This window comes from Ailuropoda melanoleuca, chromosome 7 (assembly GCF_002007445.2).
Source record: "Ailuropoda melanoleuca isolate Jingjing chromosome 7, ASM200744v2, whole genome shotgun sequence".
In the NCBI taxonomy this organism is placed as follows: domain Eukaryota; kingdom Metazoa; phylum Chordata; class Mammalia; order Carnivora; family Ursidae; genus Ailuropoda; species Ailuropoda melanoleuca.
Genome location: NC_048224.1, coordinates 103,955,131 through 103,977,402, shown reverse-complemented (window position 1 = coordinate 103,977,402; position 22,272 = coordinate 103,955,131). Strand labels below are relative to the sequence as shown.

The following is a 22,272-nucleotide window of genomic DNA, read 5'->3' as shown; positions in this document are numbered from 1 at the left end:
ACCCAGTGCTCATCACATCATGTGCCCACCTTAATGCCCATCACCCAAGTCCCCCATGTCTTGACCCACCTCCACTCTAGCAACCCTCAGTTTGTTTCCTACAGTTAAGGGTCTCTCATGATTTGTCTCCCTCTCTGATGACTTCCCATTCAGTTTTCCCTCCCTTCCCCTATGATCCTCTGTGCTGTTTCTTATATTCCACATACGAGTGAAGCCAAATGATAATTGTCTATCTCTCATTGACTTATTTCACTCAGCATAATACCCTCTGGTTCCATCCATGCCAATGTAAATGATAAATATTCATCCTTTCTGATGGCTGAGTTTGGCAATTGTGGACATTGCTGCTATAAACATTGGGGTGCATGTGCTCCTTTAGATCATTAGATTTGTATCTTTGGGGCAAATATCTAGTAGTGCAATTTCTGGGTCATGGGTAGCCTTATTTTTGACTTCTGGAGGAAACTCTATACTGTTTTTCATAGTGGCTGTACCAGCTTGCATTACCACCAACAGTGTAAGAGAGTTCCCCTTTCTCTGCATCCTTGCCAACATTTTTTTTCCTGTCTTGTAAATTTTAGCCATTCTGACTGCTGTGAGGTGGTATCTCATTGTGCTTTTGATTTGTATTTCCCTGATGCCAAGTAATGTGGAGCATTTTTCATGTGTCTGTTGGCCATTTGTATGAGTCCTTTGGAGAAATGTCTGTTCATGTCTTCTGACCATTTCTGACAATTATCTGTTATTTGGGTGTTGAGTTTGGTAAGTTTTTATAGGTCTTGGAAACTCCACATATCACTTAAAAAAAATGGCGAACAAGCTGGACATGGGGGAAATCACCAGCTTTGATAAGGTCAAGCTGAAGAAAACAGAGACGCCAGAGAAGAACACCCTCCAGACCAAAGAGACCACTGAGGAGGAAAAGCAGAGTGAATCCTCCTCTTTCATTCATGATTTTATTAATTTGGGTCCTTTCTCTTTCCTTTTTGATAAGTCTGGCTAGGGGTTTATAAATCTTACTAATTCTTTCAAAGAAGGAGCTTCTAGTTTCATTGATCTGTTCTTTTGGTTCTAGTTCATTGATTTCTGCTCTTATCTTTATTATTTTTCTCCTTCTGCTAGGTTTAGGCTTTATTTGCTGTTCTTTCTCCAGCTCCTTTAAGTGTAAGGTCCCCTTGTGTATTTGAGACTTTTCTAGTTTATTGAGAAAGATTTCTATTTCTATGTACTTCCCTTCTTAGGACCATCTTTGCTGCATCCCAAAGGTTTTGAACAGTTGTGTTTTCATTTTCACTTGTTTCCATGAATTTTTAAAATTCTTCTTTAATTTCCTGGTTGACCCATTCATTCTTTAGTAGGATGCTCTTTAACCTTCAAATATTTGATTTCTTTCCAAATTTCCTCTTGTGATTGAGTTCAAGTTTCAAAACATTGTATTCAGAAAATACACAGGGAATGATCCCAATTTTTGGTACCAGTTGAGACCTTATTTGTGACCTAGTATGTGATCTATTCTGGAGAATGTTCCATGTGCACATGAGAAGAATGTGTATTCTGTTGCTTTAGGGTGGAATGCTCTGTATATATCTGTCAAGTCCGTCTAGTCCATGTGTTATTCAAAGTCCTTGTTCTCTTTTGATCTTCTGCTTGGATGATCTGTCCATTGCTGTCAGTGGAGTGTTGAAGTCCCCTACTATTATTGTCTTATTATCAATGTGTTTCTTTAATTTGGTTATTAATTGGTTGATATAATTGGCTGCTCCCAAGTTAGGGACATAAATATTTATAATTGTTAGATCATTTTGTTGGATAGACACTTTATGTATGATATAGTGTCCCTTTTCATCCCTTACTACAGTCTTTGGTTTAAAATCTAATTTGTCTGATATGAGGATTGCTACCCCAGCCTCCTTTTGAGGCCCATTAGAATGATAAATGGTTCACCCCCTCACTTCCAATCCGGAGGGGTCTTTGGTTTTAAATGAGTCTTTTGCAGACAGCATATGGATGGGTCTTGCTTTTTTATGCGATCTAATACCCTGTGTCTTTTGATTGGAGCATTTAGCCCATTTACATTCAGAGTAACTACTGAAAGATACGAATTTATTGCCATGTATTACCTGTAAAGTCCCTGTTTATGTAGATTGTCTCTGTTTCTTTCTGGCCTATGTTACTTTTAGGCTCTCTCTTCACTTACAGGATCCCCTTTAATATTTCTTTCAGGGTTGGTTTAGTGATCACCAATTTTTTTAGTTTCTGTTTTCCCGGACGATCTTTATCTCTCCTTACTTTCTGAATGAAGGCTTTGCTGGATAAAGTATGCTCAGCTGCATGTTTTTCTCATTTAGTACCCTAAATATATCGTGCCAACCCTTTCTGGCTGACAGGTCTCTGTGGGTGGGTCTGCTGCCAGCCTGATGTTTCTATTCTTGAGCTTAAGGAGTTCTTGCCTATTGCTGCTTTCAGGATTTTCTCTTTACCTCTGAAATTTTCAAGCTTCATTATTGTATGTTGGGGTATTGATCCACTTTTATTGATTATGAGGAGGGGTTCTCTGTGCATCCTGGACTTGAATGCCTGTTTTCTTCCCTAGATTATGGAAGTTCTCAGCTATAATTTCCTCAAATATACCTTCTGTCCCTTTCTTCTTCCTCTGGGACCCCAATAATTCTAATACTGTTTCACTTCATGGTATCACTGATTTCTTGAAGCCTCTCCCCATGGTCCATTTGTTATTTTTCTCTCTTTTCCTCAGCTTCCTTCCTTTCCATCAACATGTCTTCTATGTCACTTTCTCTTCTGCCTCATTTACCCTAGCTGTTAGAGCATTCAATTTAGACTGCATCTTCATTAAAGCATTTTATATTTTAAGCCTCATTAGATTTTATTTTTGCACTAAGCGATTCTTTAGTGTCTTTTACTCTTTTTTTTCATGCGCAGTCAATAACTTTATAATCATTATTCTGAATTCTACATCTGACATTTTACTTATATTCATACTGATTAAATCTATGGCAGAGAATATTACCTCTGTTTCTTTCTTTTGTTGTGAATTTCTTCTTCTTGTCATTTTGTCCAGGGAAGAATAGATAAATGAGGGACCAAAATCAAAAATATCAACCATGATCCCAGTAAAATACACATTAGACAAATTTGAAGAGATCAGAAACAACAACAACAACAGCAGCAACAGCAACAACAAAGGAAAAAAGAGAATATAATCTCACAGGTGGACAAAATAGGTTGATTCACATCATCCTGGGTGTATTTTGCTCTGGCTGTTAGACAACACTAAATCCGAAAACTGTAAAGAAAGAAAAACTTATATATATACAAAAATAAAATTGAATACAGTGAAAGGAAGCCAAAAATGAAGACTATATCTATAAAATGTAAATGTAAAAATGAAAATTTTAAAAAAAGACTTAAAAACAAAGAGTTGAGGGATACCTGGGGGGCTCAGTCAGTTAAGCATCTGCCTTCAACTCAGGTCATGATCCCAGCATCCTGGGATCAATCTCTGCATTGGGCTCCCTGCTCAGCAGGGGTTTGCTGCTCCCTCCTCCTGCTCTTGCGCTCTTGCTCTCTCTCTCCCTCTCAAATAAATAGTCTTTAAAAAACAAAACAAACAAAACAAAACAAAAAACAAAGAGTTGATAAAATAAGAAACTAAGTTGAAAAGGAATAAAAAGAAAAACGAAAAAAATTTTTAACTGAAAGCCTGAAGACTCATGAGAAAAAAACCCTCAAATTCTATACATTATTTTCCTCTAGCACAGGACCTTTTCAGTTCTGTCTGACCCATAAACTTGGTATCCACCTGATGTTCCTGCTGGTCTTCTTGGGGAGAGGCCTGTTGAACTGATTCATAGGTGTCTTTGCCTGGGCAGAGTTGCATCACCTTTGCCAGGGGGCCAGGCTCAGTGTAAGCTGCTTCAGGTTGCTCTATGTGGCGTTTGTTCCCTGAAGGCTTTTCACACAACTTACAAAAAATGGTCACTTTCTATTTGTAGAATTGCAGCAATTTTTTTCTTAGATCTTAGGCTGAATTCACAGGTGTTCAGAATGATTTGATGGATATCTAGCTGAATTCAAGGGACCAGATGAAATGTGGGTCCCTTACTCTTCTACCATCTTCCTTCCTTCCTCTTAATTGCATAATCTTCTAATCACCTTATAGAATCTCAAATCTACGATTTGGTAGTATATTTCAAATCAACTATATATTTCTTGCCTTATTCTTTAAACAAAATACTACATTTTGAAACAAAATAGTATTTTATTTTAGATATTGAAATTGGATTCTCACTGTATAATTTAATGTTAAAAATAAAAAGTCTGGTTTTATTTTGTGGTTTTGCTACCCTTATAATAAACTAGGATGCAAAACAGAGTCTATGTCATTATCCGTTTCCTCAACCAGTACAAGTAGCAACTGGAACAATGAAAATAATGGTCAAATAATATTTTTTTAATTTTTAAAAATTATTATTTTTTTTGTAATTGTGGTAATATACTCACAAAATAAAATTTGTCATCATAACCATTTTTAAGTGTGCAATTCAGTGCCATTAAATGCATACATATTGTTATGTAAACATCACCACCATCAATCTCGAGAACTTATTTCATCTTGCAGAAATGAAGCTCTGTACCCATTAAACAATAATTCCTTATCTTCTGCTCCTTTCAGCCTGTGGCAACCACCAATCTACCCTCTGTCTCTTTGAATATGACTAGTCTAGGTACCTCATATAAGTGGAATCATACAGTATTTGTCCTTTCATGTATGGCTTATTACTTTTAAAGTAACATTCCATTGTATGTATATACCATTTTGTTTATCCATTTATCCATCAATGAACACTTCATTTGCTTCCACTTTGGGCTATTTTGAATAATGCTGTTATGAACATGAGTGTGAAAACACCTGTTAAGCCCCTGCTTTCAATTCTTTTGGGAGTATATCCACAGGTGAAATTGTTGAATCATATATTAACTCTATTTTTATTTAATTTTTTTAGGAATTGCCTTACTGTTCTCTGTAGCAAGTATTTTTAAACTAGATTCATAGAATAAAATGGGTTCTGGAAAGTAAAAGGTGATTTCAAAATCTAAAAGTTATGTTAATGTCATGTGAAAGAAAGATGGCAAAACAGATAGAACCCAATGGAGAAATAAGTTAAAGGACAAGATACATACTAAATATAAGAGAAATGAGGGCACTAGAAGACAAGAGCTATAGAACTGATAGAGGTAAAAGTCAACTGCGTGTTCATTTATACATATTACTACTGACATACATGCATTCTATAAGGTAGAGTTGCTTAGAAATATTCTGTGATTTTTATGCAATATAAAGTTATTTTCAACATTTTAAAAAGTTATTAATAAAAATACTTTGCAAAAATTTCATTCACATTAGGAAATTTTTTTTTCATTTTCTCTGCATTCCCTATTATCACCTTTTCCAAATGCAACATATGTTTCTTTTTTATATTCTTGACAAATGCCATACACACTGCAAACATTTCTGCCATTAATGCTATGATTATAACATTATATACACATTTTATGTAATTATCACAACTATTGAGTTAACTACTATTATCATTTCCAAATTTCAGTTATTACCATTGAATGTTAGAGAACGTTGACAACCTACTCAGGAGTACTTAAATGGAGTTAAGAATCAAACTCTTTCTTACTCAAACTCCATTTTTCATCTCTATCTCTGCCTAAGAATACATTTTAGCCAGTGTGGAAATATTTAAAATTTAACAATTAAAAAAATATGTTGACTAAAAAATGAAAACAATTTATCATATAAACATTAAACTATTAATTCATGCATTCAATTACATACAGACATTATTGTATGAATTTGTTAGATTTAATCATATATAAAGAATGGTAATTTTCAATATACTAAAAGATTTGCACAGTAAGAAAGTCATACTATTTTGTGTTAGAGGGTACCAACAACATACTTTCCAAAGAAGCACAGTAGCATATACATAGGAGCATTACCACATTTTGGCATTGAAAAAAAAAAAAAAAAAGAATGGCATCCTGAAAATTGAAGTATGGTTATAGTTACCCAAAACAGCAAAGTATATTCAGTTACCCAGACTAAAAGGGAGTTTTATAATCCTTCTTATGAAACACAGATCAACATGATTTCCAACTGAACAATTATGTATTATTAGTTTTTACAGCATTCACCATTATGCCAGGTGTATATACAGGAATGCAGGTATGATGATCTCCCTCCAATCCTCTATTGTTGTGTATCTGCCCCTTCACTTACTTGTAACATCACTTCTACAGAATAATTTAAGGAATATTAGAGCTTGAGATTTGTGGGGTTCTAAAGCCAGGAAACATTAGGCTTTCTCAATCAATTAGGGGTAAAAAAAGTCTATATTTTTCCCTACACTTCTGATGCCTTCATAATAAGAATTTGAATAACAACATAAAAGTATAGGTTATTTGGAGGTTCATCAGGTTTTATAAGCACAGTTATAACTATTTTATGAATTTGACAATAAATCATACTATTTATAAGTCGACTATTTGTACTTATTGAGCATTGTTATGGCAACTTACCAGAAAGTTGATGAAAAAATAGACAGTTATGTCTCTTTTAAGAAATACATTGAATTTCTTTATAGCACAGTGGGTGTCTTAGGCTTTTATTTTTTTGCATCACCTACCCCAAGAACAATGCTTAGTACAAATTTGCCTGATGAAATGTTTACTAGGTATTGAAAAAATATAAAAGAGATTAGTATATTTCTTTGTAGTTATTAATTTGCATGCTACATGAAATAGTCATTGTTTAGCCTCTTAAGCATGCTAATTTTTCTTTATCATGACATTCTTCATTGATCAATAAAGGAAGTGCCCTTTGGGTTCTGTTAGGGAACATAGGCAGATGGTCGGTTTTCTGGATTTGCATAGCCAATTCATTCTAACATTCCTAGCTATCCCCTTCCTTAATTTCTTGCCAATGGCTTTCTGGCTTCTCCATCTCATTTGCTATATCCATAAATGTGTCCATGGTTTAAAGAGCAATCCCATCAGTGAAGTAAGACCATCCTCACATGTTTTTGAAAAGCCATTAATTCCTGATTAATGACAGAGTGATTCTATGGCCAATAATATCTAGAAATATGTAAATTCTGAAACAATCTTAAAAAAGATAACTTGGTGATAAAATATAATCAACAAATTTGTGAATCAATAAAAAAATAAAAATAAACACAGCTGGTGAATGTTTAACCCACTTAAATGTATAATTATAATTTATCAACTATTAAAATAATGGTTACCAAGGAGAACAAAAATGTTGCACATTTTTATTTTTTTATTTTTTATTTTTTTTTAAAGATTTTATTTTATTTATTTGACAGAGACAGCCAGCGAGAGAGGGAACAAAAGCAGGGGGAGTGGGAGAGGAAGAAGCAGGCTCCTAGTGGAGGAGCCTGATGTGGGGCTGGATTCCAGAACGCTGGGATCACGCCCTGAGCCGAAGGCAGACGCTTAACGACTGCGCCACCCAGGCACCCCTGCACATTTTTAAACACTGATATTGTGATAATATTGTATAAATGGTTTTATAACCAACAGATAGCTCAAAAGGAAAGGGGGTAGGGAGATGCAAGAAAATGTAATCTCTTATGTTTAAATGTGACTTTCTCTATATCTCACACCAGGAAATTAATTTTAAAAAATACTTAAGAGTTTTTTGGTGCTTTAAAACTTGTTACATGGTGTAAAATCATATTTTAAGAAATAATTCCTATAAAGAAATATTTTTTTGAATTTCATAAATCCTTTTAATTCATATAAATGCATTGTTATTATAAGCGGTGGTAGCATAGTTTAATTCAGTATTTCTTGGTTTGGTTCAAATTATTTGGTTCTTTTCTTGTTTTGGAAAGGGCTACCTAAGGACACTCAGTTCAATCTCTCCTATCTCTCAACACCCCTGGCATGGATGCATTCATTTGCCCTCTAGAATAAAGGATACTGGTGGGAACAGCAGCATCAGGAGGCAGGAGCTGAAGTCACCTCTTCCTATCTCATGGTCAAAATGCCACACTTGGCAGTCAGCTACAAGCAACATATTGGGAAGATTGGGATAGCCAGTTTCCTTTTCGGAGGAACAGTCCAAGGACAAAGAGTTTTTGTTATTGTTTTTCCCAGCTTTATAGAAGTGTTATTGAAATATAACATATGTAAGTTTAAGTTATAAACAGAATGATTTCATACATGTATATTTTGCAAACTGATTACTACAATGAAGTAGTTAACACCTCCACCCCCTCCCAAAATTACTTTTTTTTTTTTTTTTGCATGTGTGATGATAACATTTAAGATCAGCTTTCTTAATAGCTTTCAGGTATAGTACACAATATTGTTAATTATAGTCACCACGCTATACATTAGATCCCCAAACTTAACTCATTTATAGCCAGAAATTTGTAGCCCTTGACCAACAAAGATTGTTAAACCGTTCCCTCTCCCATACTTCCCTGGTCCGAAGGTGGTCTCCTCACCCTGAGTGTCTGGTTGCTGTTCTCCCACTATACCCACAAAATATGGGTATACCTTTCCAATAGCTATAATTTCACCTTTTTAAAAAAAAAATCATTCTCTGCTCATACTTAGACCCTGTCCAGCAATGTCAAGTGCAAAAAAAGACAAAAGTGTTTTCACAATCAGAATTAATCGTGAATCCCCTCAGCCCTGTTTGGCTAGGCCCAGTGAGTGTACCAACAAGGACAGTGTTAACAAATAATAAATAAATAAATAGCCAACATACCAATCTTCAAAGCATAGCTGTCATTTAACCAACACAGGTTTCACAGTAAATATGACAGAGAAATAAGGTGGAATATCACTCGGAAAGTTTTAAAGGATTTAAGGATTGGAGAAGATAAAATCCACAACTCAGCGGGTCATACTTTTCCCATGAACGTTTACTTCCTCCTAATCCAATAGACCCATGCACAGATTTAAACCCACATGTACTAAAGGAAAGAGATATATCAATGCCCAAAATACAATACTGATATCATTAAGTTCAAATTTGTATTCTTAAAGGTATCTTAGGGTGGGTCATTTTACCCATGGAGCCAAATTAGAGCTCACCGTGTATATTCCCATTACTAAATGTCAAGGACATCACCACATCATTGCCCTTCCTGTGGTGTCAAGGAGAAGTGTTAGCAAGACTGCAGTTATTGCTGGCCTGATACAAAAACTTTTTGTCTAGAGCTTTAGTAACTGAAACAGGCAATAAATGGAATGAGAGGAGACATTAGTCTTCTGAACTTTGTTCATGGTGGATTGTTACTTGTGTGACTAATATATCTTGTTTCCTTTCACAACAGTTCTAAAGTTGAAACCAGCATGTATCAGAGTTTATTTCTTATCCTCATTAGGTTGTTTGTAGGCATTAGACTCTCAGTTTTATGTGGTAATCTCCTATCCCATCCCCATGATCCTGCCACAGCTTTATCACATGAGCTGGATGCTAGTGCAATTGTCAAAAGCAGCTCCAGTTTTCAAGCACTGAACAGAAATCCTCATGGGGGAAAACGGTGTTGGTGCTCTCCTGTTGTCAATAATTCATGGTTTCAATTTATTTTTGGTATCTGTGACTTTCTTACTTTTATGCAAAATCACCACGAATTTTAAAGGATGCTTTAAAATACTGCTTCATACATTTTATTTGTGATGATCAGAGAGGTAGTTTAGTGAAACTAATCCACTGAACTGACTGAAATAGAAGACCGGAACTCATTTTTAGCTTCTAAGTCCCTTAAATACCCTTAATCACCTTTATTAATTTTTTTGCATGAAATTGTAATCAGTACCATTCAGTAGCTCTATTTCATTAGATGTTTCTGGTTTAACATGCTATTTTTTTTTCTGTGGCTTCTGGATCAGAATGATGGATGAGACATAGTAAGTCCTATAGAAATGCCTGAAATATTTTGGCACATGACTTCTACCTATTACATAATTAGAGCTATTTATTTTACCTTAACTTTTAACTAAGATATTTTAGGAGGTTACTATGATTTAAATACATATAAAGTAACATCAGAATTTTCAGACTTATTTTTTAAACAAAATCATTCTAGTGGTAAAAAAGCTTTATACAGAGCAAACACAGTGAGAATCTAGAAGAGCTTCAAGATATGACCATCATCATATAAATCAAGGTTCTCATCTAGAGGTGACTCTCCCCACCCCCACCACCTCTGAGACATTTAGTAAAATCTGGAGACATTTTTGCTCGTCCCATTGCTTTGGAAGTCCTAATGTCTTCTAACGGGTGCTGCTAAATACCCTATAATGCACAAGACAATACTTCCTTCCCACTTTCATGCACCCTAGAAAGAATTATTAAACCCAAAATGTCAATATTGTCAAAATTTGGAAAGCCTGGCATAGGTTTATATGACTGAACAGACAATGTTAACGATACTGAGAAAAACAGAGAACAGATAGCCAGACAAGACTTAAGCAACATTCGACAAACATAAGCTGAGAGGAGATGAAGATGGGTGAAAAAAACTGGTGAAACAGGGAAGAAGCAATCTTAGCAATTCTAAGGAAGGACAGTAAGACACAGGCTGAAAAGAGATAGCAAAAACAGAATTCATTTAATCAGCCCTAAAGGTATAGATATATAACACAAATGGTGGAAAATATGATCCAGAAGGATCAGAATAGAGTTTCTCTCTCACTCTGTCCCTCCCTACAGCACGCTCTCTCAAGTAAATAAATCTTTAAAAACTTCCTTCAAAAATTGTCTTGGAGTCATATAACAGATTTAGTAAGAATATTTTGGTTCATTATTTCTTTCTTATAAGCGGCAAATGTTTGGTAGAATTTACAATGATAAGAATAAACTCACCTATAACCTATCTGTAACTCTAGTCCTGACTTTCTGAGATTAAAATGTATATTTATAATTCTGTGCTTTGTAAATTGAAGGTTAAATTACTGTTCAAAATACATGTACTTTCCAAGCTGTATTTATCAATCAATGACTTTAATTCAGTGTAATTCCGGTCTCAGTGATTTTGTAGAAATTAAATTGCTTTCTACTTTAAATTGCTTACTTCTTATATTTGGCATAAATGTCAAATCATGAAAATAGCCTCCTTCATACACAAGAAAGTATTATAAGGGGTCATCCTGATCTAGGGCCAATAGGAAAAGTAAATTATTCCCTCCATTAATGCTGATGTTACAGTGGTAATTACCACATAACATCTAGTGAAATTATACTGTGAGAGTAATTTCCTACTGAGTTGATTACCACCTGGATTCACTGTTTTCTAATTGGTTAAGTAGTTTCAAGCAATAATTGAAGAAAATAGAAAATAGCTTGTATTCATTTAAGAAAACAGAGATGATTCAGTCTCTAAGAAACAAAAACAGAAATGTACTCCCACCCTGAAGTTTTACATTATGAAATATATGTATATGAATATGAAAATTATAATTTCAGAATGTACATATTAGGAAATGTACAAGTAATCACTTTAGTAATGAAATATTTCTAATGATGTTAGGAAAAGAAATAAAATAATTTTGAAGGATATTTTTGGCTTGACCAGTTCATTATCTTATAGTACTACTTGAAAAATGTTTGTTTTTTTGGTGGGGGTAGTTTTAATTTTAATTCTAGTTAGTTAATATACAGTGTAATATTAGTTTCAGGTGTAGAATTTAGTGATTCGACACTTAAATACAACATCCTGTGCTCATCACAACAAATGCACTCCTTAACCCCCATCACCTTATTTAACCCATCTGCACACCCACCTCTGCTCTGGTAACCATCAGTTTGTTCTCTATAGTCAAGAATCTGTTTCTTGGTTTGACTCTCTCTCCTTTTCTCCCCCTGCTAGTTTGTTTTATTTCTTAAATTTCACACGTGAATGAAATCACATGGTATTTTTCTTTCTCTGACTTATTTCACAAAGCCTAATATGCTCTAGCTCCACCCACATCACAGCAAATGGCAAGTTTTCATTCTTTTTATGGCTAAGTAGTATTCCATTGTGTGTGTGTGTGTGCGTGTGTGTGTGCGTGCGCATGCGTGTGTAACACCTCTTTATCCATTCATCAGTTGATGGACATTTGTGCTCTTTCCATAGTTTGGCTATTGTTGATAATGCTGTTATAAACATCGGAGTGCTTGTATCCCTTCAAATTAGTATTTTATATCCTTTGGGTAAATACCTAGTAGTGCAATTGCTGGGTTGTAGGGTAGTTCTATTTTGAAATTTTTGAGGAACCTCCATACTGTTTTCCAGAGTGGCTGCACCGGATTGCATTCCCACCAACACTGCAAGAGTGTTCTTTCTCTGTAGCCTCGCCCACACCTGTTGTTTCATGTGCTGTTAATTTTAGCCACTCTGACGGGTGTGAGGGGATATCTCATTGTAGATTTAATTTCTATTTCCTTGATGATGAATGATGTTGAGCATCTTTTCACGTGTCTACCAGTTACCTGGATGTTTTCTTGGAAAATTGTCTATTCATTCCTTCTGCCCATTTCTTAACTTGATTATTTGGTTTTTGTGTGTTGAGTTTTATAAATTCCTTATAAATTTTGGATAGTAACCCTTTATCAGATATGTCACTTGCAAATATCTTCTCCCATTCCAAAGGTTGTCTTTTAGTTTGTTGATTGTTTCCTTCATTGTGCAGAAACTTTTATTTTGATTAAGTCCAAAAATTTATTTCTGCTTTTGTTTCTCGTGCCTCAGAAGACACGTCTAGAAAGAAGTTGCTGTGGCCTATGTCAAACAAATTACTGCCTGTTTTCTCCTTTACAATTTTTACGGTTTCAGGTCTCATAATTAGGTCTTCAATCCATTTTGAATTTATTTTTGTGTATGGTGCAAAAAAGTGGTCCAGTTTAATTTTATGTAAGTCTTAATTCATTTTCTGTTTTCTTTAAAGACTATTTCAAAATTGTTTAAGAAATAAACAATGTAATATGTAAAATGGAAAGATATTTCATTATGTTTATTATAATATTTTGGATGTTAAAATACTGGAGAAAACATTGAAACTATTTGTCATCACAGACTTTCAAGAACTACTAATATCCTATTAATTACCATGAACATATTGATCAGGATGGCCCATGCATGTGATTTAAATCTATTATCTCTAATTAATTGTGCATTTATACTAACACAATATAAGTTAAATTACTGATATAACTTTTTCATGCCACCCAATCATGTCTATATATCTCTCTATTATCTACCTATAGTAGAATTACATATATTAAGTGTGAATCTCACTTTATAAATACTCTATAAAGAACAATAGTAACACTTTTTGTAAATGATGTTAAGATACAAGATAATAACTTTAATACAGGTTATGTTTTGTGAGAAGTATTTGGTATGAAATATAATGTCTCAGAAGGAAAAGAAATTACTCTAGCATGCTTTGAGCACTTTTTATGTATCAGAAATTAAATTAGATAATCTGTATCTACTAGATCTATCATACAGATCTGACTGAGGAAAGATAACTGTCATGCATTCGATGTTTCTTAAATATGTAAATTATCTTAAATGATAATTCAATTCATATCTTTGTAGATCATAATGGCTTGATATGAAGTAAAAATAATTTACATTTTAGTTTTGTGTGGTATCCAGATAAATTTAGCATGTCTTTCTACATAATATTCATATATTAAAATATATTAAATCCATTCACATTGTTTTGAGTATTTAAAATTTCAAACATTTGGTAAACAGTATTTTGTTTCATCTTTATAATAATAAAACATATAGTGTCCAATAACATATTAGGTAAGTTAATAATATGGACTAATATATCCATAATCACAAAATTTTTATATTTTGCTGTATTAATCATACACATAGAATGGTTGTGCAGGGTCAAACTTGGAGACATATGATATCAATAAAACTGTACTGACTTGGAAATAGGTAACAGACATGTGCTTGTATTTAGGTATATCAATTTCTAACAGTGTGCCTTTTGGAAAGGAACTTAACCACTTTAATCCTTAATTCACCTTTTGTAAAGTGGGCCTTTGCTCAACCATTCATTTTAGAATGAAAAACATGCACATAGAACTTGGAACTTACTAAACTCAAAATAATTAGTAGCAAATATAATAATAGAAAGTACAAAACAGAACAAAAACAAAGAAACATTTCTGTTTTCATAAGTTAGGAAATATTTTTAGGTATGGGTTCATAATTACAAGACTTTTAATTTATTTGAGTACATCATGAGTATCCATGTTTGAATGTGCTGTTTGTGTTAACCTATGTCATTTGTTAAGAAAATTAATCTAACCCATGACTGGTTTTATAATTTTCTTTCACTTCATGCCAAGGAATGATAGTAAAATTCTATTTAATTATAACTTTATTTTTTTTAAGGTTCTAAGTGCTAATGCTATGGAGTAGACAACATAGACTTTAGATCATATTTTAAATTGAATATGCATTTCTATAGCAGCTTGCACACATATTTAGCAACACTGTCATATTTTAATTATAATAGGTCTTTGATAATAATGTAGACACTTTTCATAGTTCAAATTTTTGAAATGGAATGCACTTAATGATAAATATGAAAAACAACTTTCTAATTTCCAGGCAGAGGAGTATGCTGAGATAGTTGTCACTGACTGCTCAAAGAATACTCAGCCATACGTGGAAAATTCATCTTCTTATAATTTTGGGTTTTTGATATAACTACAAAGGAGTTTCAATTTAATTTGAGTCCTAAATTTTACTGTGTAGTTTAAAAAAATGATCTTGTCAATGTTTTGTTAGAACAATTGACTGGTACCTACAATAGAAGGCTGATTGTCAATGTAAGAAAATTTAATTAAGAATAGCATAAAGTGCAAAATATTTTCACATTGTGTGTGCATCATTTACATATTTTTTTTAAGATTTTTTAATTTATTTATTCGACAGAGATAGAGACAGCCAGCAAGAGAGGGAACACAAGCAGGGGGAGTGGGAGAGGAAGAAGCAGGCTCATAGAGGAACAGCCTGATGTGGGGCTCGATCCTACAACGCCGGGATCACGCCCTGAGCCGAAGGCAGACGCTTAACCGCTGTGCCACCCAGGAGCCCCACATCATTTACATATCGTGAAAGAATATAATTTGGGCACCAAGGGAGCTTCAACATGTCAGAAATTCTGTTTGTTAAATGCCTTTGTTTAAATATAGGTTCATTAAATAATTATTTAGGGAAGAGCAACAACAAAAAATGCATAAGAATTTAAGATCTATGACAGGCCTCAATATTTTATTGTCAATCTAAAGACTCTAAAGTGATTAAAATTGTGAACTGGATTATAAAAACATTTTATAATCCATATGGATCCTATTTGACTTTGAAAATGAAGTAAAATAGAAGGCTATGAACTCTTCAAATCAAAATATAATTGTGAGAGTTAGAAAGGAACAAGTACATAATTTTATGGACAAGTGTATGATGATTTTGATTAAAAACAACAAAATAAATGAAAAGCAATTAAGACTTTTTTTTGTTTAAATCAATTGTAAGTTTACAATCAGTATTGTTAAATAAAAGAAAAAATAGTATTTTTAGTAGGTGTATTTCACTCTATATTGAAAATTATATGAGATAGGGAACATATCTGATTTGATTATTAAAATTAACACAGTACAATACAGTGTCAGATATATCTACATTTTTACTGTAGTTTTTACACTAGCATCAGGAAAAAAAAAGAATGTAATATCGTCTACAAGCTCCTCAAAACTGTTCACAAGAACTCTTTGGCACAACCCTAAAAATATATTAGAAATTCCAATTTAAGCAGGCAGTCCTACCTGTGCTTTCTTAGTTTGTCTGTCCACACCTGACATTTATGTAAACTATTCTTAGTTCATTTAGTCATGGAGAAAGCACAACCATTACTCGCCCTACTACTGGATATTTACATACATACTTTTATCTAGTTAGGACCACAGAGAATGTAGTTTTATAGTAAATTTTATGTGATAAGTATACTTTGAGCTTTTGCCCTCATAAATTACAAATTTTTCGAAGTATGAACTCAGTAGTCTTATAATATTGCATAGCAGTGGCTTTGGGGGTTCTTACTAAAATATAATTAAAATATAACATACTAGTTTTAGATATAGAACATTATTTCATATATATATACACATGGTGAAATGATCACCACAGCGTCTAGCCAACATCCACAATTACATTTTTTTCTTGGGGTGAAAACTTATAAGATCTACTCTTCTGGCAACTTTCAAATATACAACACAGTAGTATTAACTACAGTCACCACGCTGTATGTATATTACATCCCAGGACTTATATATAACTTGAAGTTTTACCTTTTGACTTCACTCATTTTGCTCACCCGTAATGTCTGATGCATATATTGACAATTAAGAATGAATATAGACTTATTTTCCTAAGTGCAATAAAATTATTAAGTATTTTCAGAAGTCAGTGCCATTTTAAGGGCACTTTTGATGCTGCAGGAGGAATACTGATGGAGGTAGGGCAACAGAAAAGCAGAGATATCAAAGAAGATGTGCCTTTAAGATTCCAGTAATATAACAGAATTGCCAGAACTAAGGCGATGGAGATAAACATATGAAAAGATGTTGGATTATCCATATATTTTACATGAACAATCAATATATAACACTGCTGAATCCAATATAAGAAGAGAATGAATGAAAGCAGAAATCAAGAATGGTTTTTGTATTTCTGAATTGAAAAGAATTTAAAACCTGTGTGTGTGACCTGGCCATTTTATGTGATGGAGATTGGTTAGTAACTTGGAGGATGCAAATTCAGGGAAGAAACAGAGCTCCTATTTGGATATGTCAGATTTAGATATAATTTGTAAATGAGGATTTACATTTAGGAGTTGATAAAGAAAATTTAATATTTGAAAATGAAATTTCAATTTTTTTAATTTAGGGAGAAAGTATAATAACAAAATGCATGTTACATTTTGAAAAAAAAAATCAGGTCAAGTAGAAAAGGAGAAGGGGCACCTGGGTGGCTCAGTTGGTTAAGTTTCAAATATAATTTTTCCATTCTGATTAGTATCATAGGGTGTTGTTGATAAATTCTCAAATTATTTTCAGATTACATTACCAGTAGCATTTCCCTTAATATTTTTGAAATCTAAGAAAATACTGGAAAAGATGCTCAACATCACTAATCATTAGGGAAATACAAATCAAAACTATGATAAGATTTCACCTGGCACTAGTCAAAATGGCTAAAATTAACAACACAATAACAGGGGTTGGCAAGGATGCAGAGAAAAGGGAACCATTTTGCACTTTTGGTGGGAATGCAAACTGGTGCAGCCACTCCGGAAAACAGTATGGAGGTTCCTTGAAAAATTGAAAATGGAACTACCCTATGACCCAGCAATTGCACTAATAGGTATTTACCCAAAGGATGAAAAAATACTGATTCCATGCTTATAGAAGCATTATCAACAATAGTCAAATTATGGAAAGAGCCCAAATGTCCATCAACTGATGAATGGATAAAGAAGTGGTGGTATATATACACAATGGAATATTCCTCAGCTCTCAAAAGAATGAAATCTGGTTATTTGCAATGACATGGATGGAGCTAGAGTGTAATATGTTAAGCAAAACAAGTCAGTCAGAGAAAGATAAATACCATATGATTTCACTCATATTTGGAATCTAAGGAACAAAATAGATGAACATAGGGGTTAGGGGAAAAAAAGAAAGGGAAGCAAACCATAAGAGACTCTTAACAATAGAGAACATACTGAGGGTTGATGGAGAGGTGGGTGGGAGATGGGCTAAAAGAGTGATGCGTATTAAGGAGGGCACTTATTGCATTGAGCACTGGGTGTTATATGTAACTGATGAATCACTAAACTGTACTCCTGAAACTTATATTACCCTATATGTTAACTAACTAGAATTAAATAAAAATTTGAAAAAAATGTGGTAACATTTTGAAACTTAAAAACAAAAAAGGAATAAAATCAGCCAGAGAATAAACTTTACTTGAACAACCGCAAAGATAAATATGACCAGTATGAACACAGATGACCTCATCACACTGCCTTTTTCTCCCTAACATCCTCCAGGACTTTTCACTGGCTCATCCCAGCCCTTAAAATCTCTCCGTCTTTTGATCCAGAGGAGTTGATTTCAAAGATTTTTTTTTTTTTTTTTTTTTTTTTTTTTTTTTTTTTTTTTTTTTTTTTTTGAAAAAAAAAAACCCGGGGGGGGGGGAAAAAACGNCCAGAGGAGTTGATTTCAAACTCTCTCTCCTACTGAAACGTCTTCAATAAAGTCTTCCTTGCCTGTTTACTCCATCCATAGCAGTTTTTCTCTGACATTACAAAAATATTTTTAAAGCAGAGAAAAACCAAACAAAAAGTCATTTGGACACTTGCTATAAATATATAAATATGATATTAATAAGATCAATCTTGGTTAGTGGTTTTTATTTTTTTTTATTATGTTCAATTAGCCAGCATATAATACAGCATTAGTTTTTGATGTAGTGTTCAGTGACTCCTTAGTTGTGTATAACACCCAGGGCTCATCACCACACGTGCCCTCCTTAATACCCATCAAGTGGCTACCCAATCCCCCACCCCCCTCCCTTCTAACCCCTCGGTTTGTTTACCGGAGTCCAGAGTCTCTCATGGTTTGTCTCCCTCTCTGATTTCTTCCCAGTTTTCCCTCCTTTCCGCTACGTTCCTCTGCACTATTCCTTATATTCCACATATGAGTGAAACCGTACGATAACTGTCTTTCTCTGCTTGACTTATTTCGCTTGGCATAATCTCCTCCAGTTCCATCCATGTCAATGCAAATGGTAGGTATTCATCCTTTCTAATGGCTGAGTAATACTACATTATATATATAGACCACATCTTTATACATTCATCTGTTGAAGTGGTTTTAATTTTTAATGACAGCTTTGAGATATAATTCACATTCAATGAAATTCATCCTTTTAAAGTACACAAATCAGCTTTTTAAGTATCTTCATAGAATTGTGCAGACATTTAAATTTGAATATATTTTCATAACCCCAAAAGGAAACCCTGGATATTTCATATAAATGTATCATACCATATGTGGTATTTCTGTGACTGGCTTCTTTCATTTAGCATAATATTTTCAAGGTTCATCTATGTAACATGCATCAGTTCTTACAAAAATTGTTACCAAAAGATAATATAAAAGATTTTTAAGAGTTCCAGTAGATCTCTGTTAAATAGTCCTGCATATTCCAGGCAGTCATTCTCAGTCTATTCCTATAGTGGAATGGCACTGTTTAATTTGTATTTTAAATGGAATAGGAGAAATCAAAGCTTATCATCCAAGAGACAGAAGGAAACAGTTACTGTAAAACTTGAGGTATATGGCTAAATCGAGTTAGAAGAAAAAATAATTCAGCTTGTCTTTATATGGTTTCCGCCTATAAGTCCCTAACAACAATATGTTTAGTCAATTAGACTGAACTAGTACTCATTCTTGAATAAATCTAAGCAGTTAGGAAGAAATGATAGCTCTAGACATATCACCAATATCCAGTGATCCTCACCCTGAGATGATTCTTTCACACTTGAAAATATTAGGATTTAAAATGAGCAATGGTCTAAAAATTATAAAAGAACACATTTGAAAATCAATATTTAGTAGTAAGGATGTTTCTACTGTATTATAAACTGAAATGGATACTCTTCCATCTCATCTTAATCAATATTTTAAGTAGAACTAGATAACATAGAATGTTCCATTCATCTTGAAATAGTCTTCTGTGTGCAACAGTAATGATCTAATTACCACACAGTGTTGTTAACAGAGTAATATGCTTCTCCTAGTAAATAGTAATGGTTCCTGCAACTCAGCTTAGTATTGCCAATGTATTCATTTCTAAAAATTTCCCAAACCTATACCTCAATTACTCATTGTTTTCTCTTCTGTTGTACCTTGCTAGTGCACAGACATCTAGATACCATATCATATCATGAGATATAGCTCTAAGTCTATTTTTAAAAAATTCCACGTCTCCCTCTTTCTCACCCTAGTTTATTGCCAAAAATTGTCTTCCCGATTTCTTTTTTTTTCCTTTTAACAAAGTGACTGCATCTTTAAAAATACTAACTTTCCATCTGGATGTTACTTCTAGTTTCATCCATTGCCTAGGTAACAGAAGAAAGTCCAGTATTATTTGATGAGGGTCAACAAAGTAGCTAGTGTAACTGATAACATACACATGCCCACCTGCATTAAAATAGCTTGTATTTCAGAGTAGCATATTCTCAAACACAACTTTGTTTTAAATTTAACAATGCAGCTAATGGAGTAAATAGCTTACTGAAGCAGCAGCTTGAAAACCTTGGCACTTGGCATCAAATCTTAGAGCAGCTTCTAACAACAAAGGGGACAAATAAGTTTTGGAACAGCTGCTACTATGATTTCTAATAGCAAGGCTGAAATGAAAAGCAAAACCTACCTCCTTGGAAAGGTCTTCTCCCTTGGCTGTATCACACTGTATTTTCTTTTCTGTCCTCTTCATGCCCTTTCTCTCTAGCTCTATGCCATTCTTCTTAGTGGAAATCAAGGAGCTTCTTCTAGTCCTATATATTTCTATATTTCCTAGTCAGAAACTGCACACCTGGTCTAATGTTCACTGTGCTGCAGCCAGACTAGTCGTCCCAAACGCCTTCAATGAAGCTTTTTTTTCCCCCCATACCTATCTAACACTCTACAGTGTTTCTTGTTTTTTGGGAACTCTTATAGGTGCCTTACATTCGTCCAAAATTCTCAGAACAACTGTATGCAATACGTACTATTGTTATCTCTATTTTACAAATAGGAAAATTAAAGCACAGAATGGGTTAAATAACTTTCCCAAGGTCACCCATTCAGTATGTTCTGAAGTCAAAATTCAATCCAGGCTGTCTGTATTGAGAGTCGGTGGTTTAGACTATTCTTCTATGCTACCTATCACTAGAAGAAGTGTCTTTCTCCCTATTTCAAATCCTCAGATTCATTGTTGGAGACACTGCAATCTTGATATTCTCTATACTCCCATCTTGGGAAATATCCATCTTTATTTTATTTTATCGATGCACTCTCATGGCCCATGATAGATTTCCTCACCGTCTGGACTGCTCCCACACTGACTATAAATTGAATATCCCATGTTTGCAGCACATAGTCCCATGTTCCATCACTCCCCTTACTTGTATTCACTACGTTCATACTTCACCTCACAGCAATTTGCATTTTTTCCTGTCTTTACTGACTTCTCACTCTAGTTTATATTATATGCTTATGTGGTCCATTACTTCATCTCATCTCTTGCCCATTGTAGCATATTTCCCACAGTGTTTTTCTCTATCAACTATGTGAATAAATCGCATCCCAACTCCCTATCTTAGTTAGCTCTATCTGTATCTGGATTGCTGAAAACTAGTGGCAAAAAAAAAATCAAATTGATTATACTAAAAAATCATATTTACATTTACATACAGGGTTACATTCATGATCTTGGCCTAACATAACCAGTTTCTTACTGGATGACTCAAAGGCATCTCAAAAGAAAAAACCACATTTTAATTTTAGGTCAGTTTGTTCTATGAACTTAAATGCAGAGATCTTGCACAATTGGAAAGTCTAACGTGGTCAAAAACCCATCAGAAATAGAATAAATAAGTATAACTATAATTAATAAATCTAATTCTTTCTAATCGATTATTGTATTTGATGTGAAAACTTGAATCCTTGAGCCCTTTTGTGAAAAGGCCTGTTAGGCCGGCCTAAGTTAATATCCTTCCTATCTCTACTATCTCATCTTTTCCTCTTTCTCTTAATCACTATACTCTGTATGTCTTGGTCTCTGAGTTTATCAAGAACAACTCTTTCCTGCCTTAGAGCATGTGCTCCCTCTTCTTGATGCATCCTTTCAAGCAGGCTCAACTACTTTGGCTACACGGCACCTTTCACTTCTCAACTTAAATTTCCCCATAGTAGAAAAGTCTCCTATCACCATCCTATGGCCATCGTCTTTATTTTTATCATTATACATGCTTGTCATCAATTTGTTCCTTATTTTTTTGTTTGTTTCTGGTTTGTCTTTCTGGCAGAAAACTATATTACTAAAAAGAAAAAAAATCAAAAGTAATTAATCTTCCATT

At 33.8% G+C, this 22,272-nt stretch overlaps 1 protein-coding gene across 1 annotated transcript in view; it reads left to right on the top strand.

Annotated features, from left to right (window-relative positions):
• The first annotated feature begins 808 nt into the window (after positions 1-808).
• The window catches only part of LOC100482221 (thymosin beta-10-like), a 107,352-nt gene continuing 85,888 nt past the window's right edge, over positions 809-22,272 (top strand). Inside the window, exon 1 of the mRNA XM_034663801.1 lies at positions 809-937. Coding sequence (XP_034519692.1) covers positions 809-937 — 129 coding nt within the window. The remainder of the gene's footprint in view (positions 938-22,272) is intronic.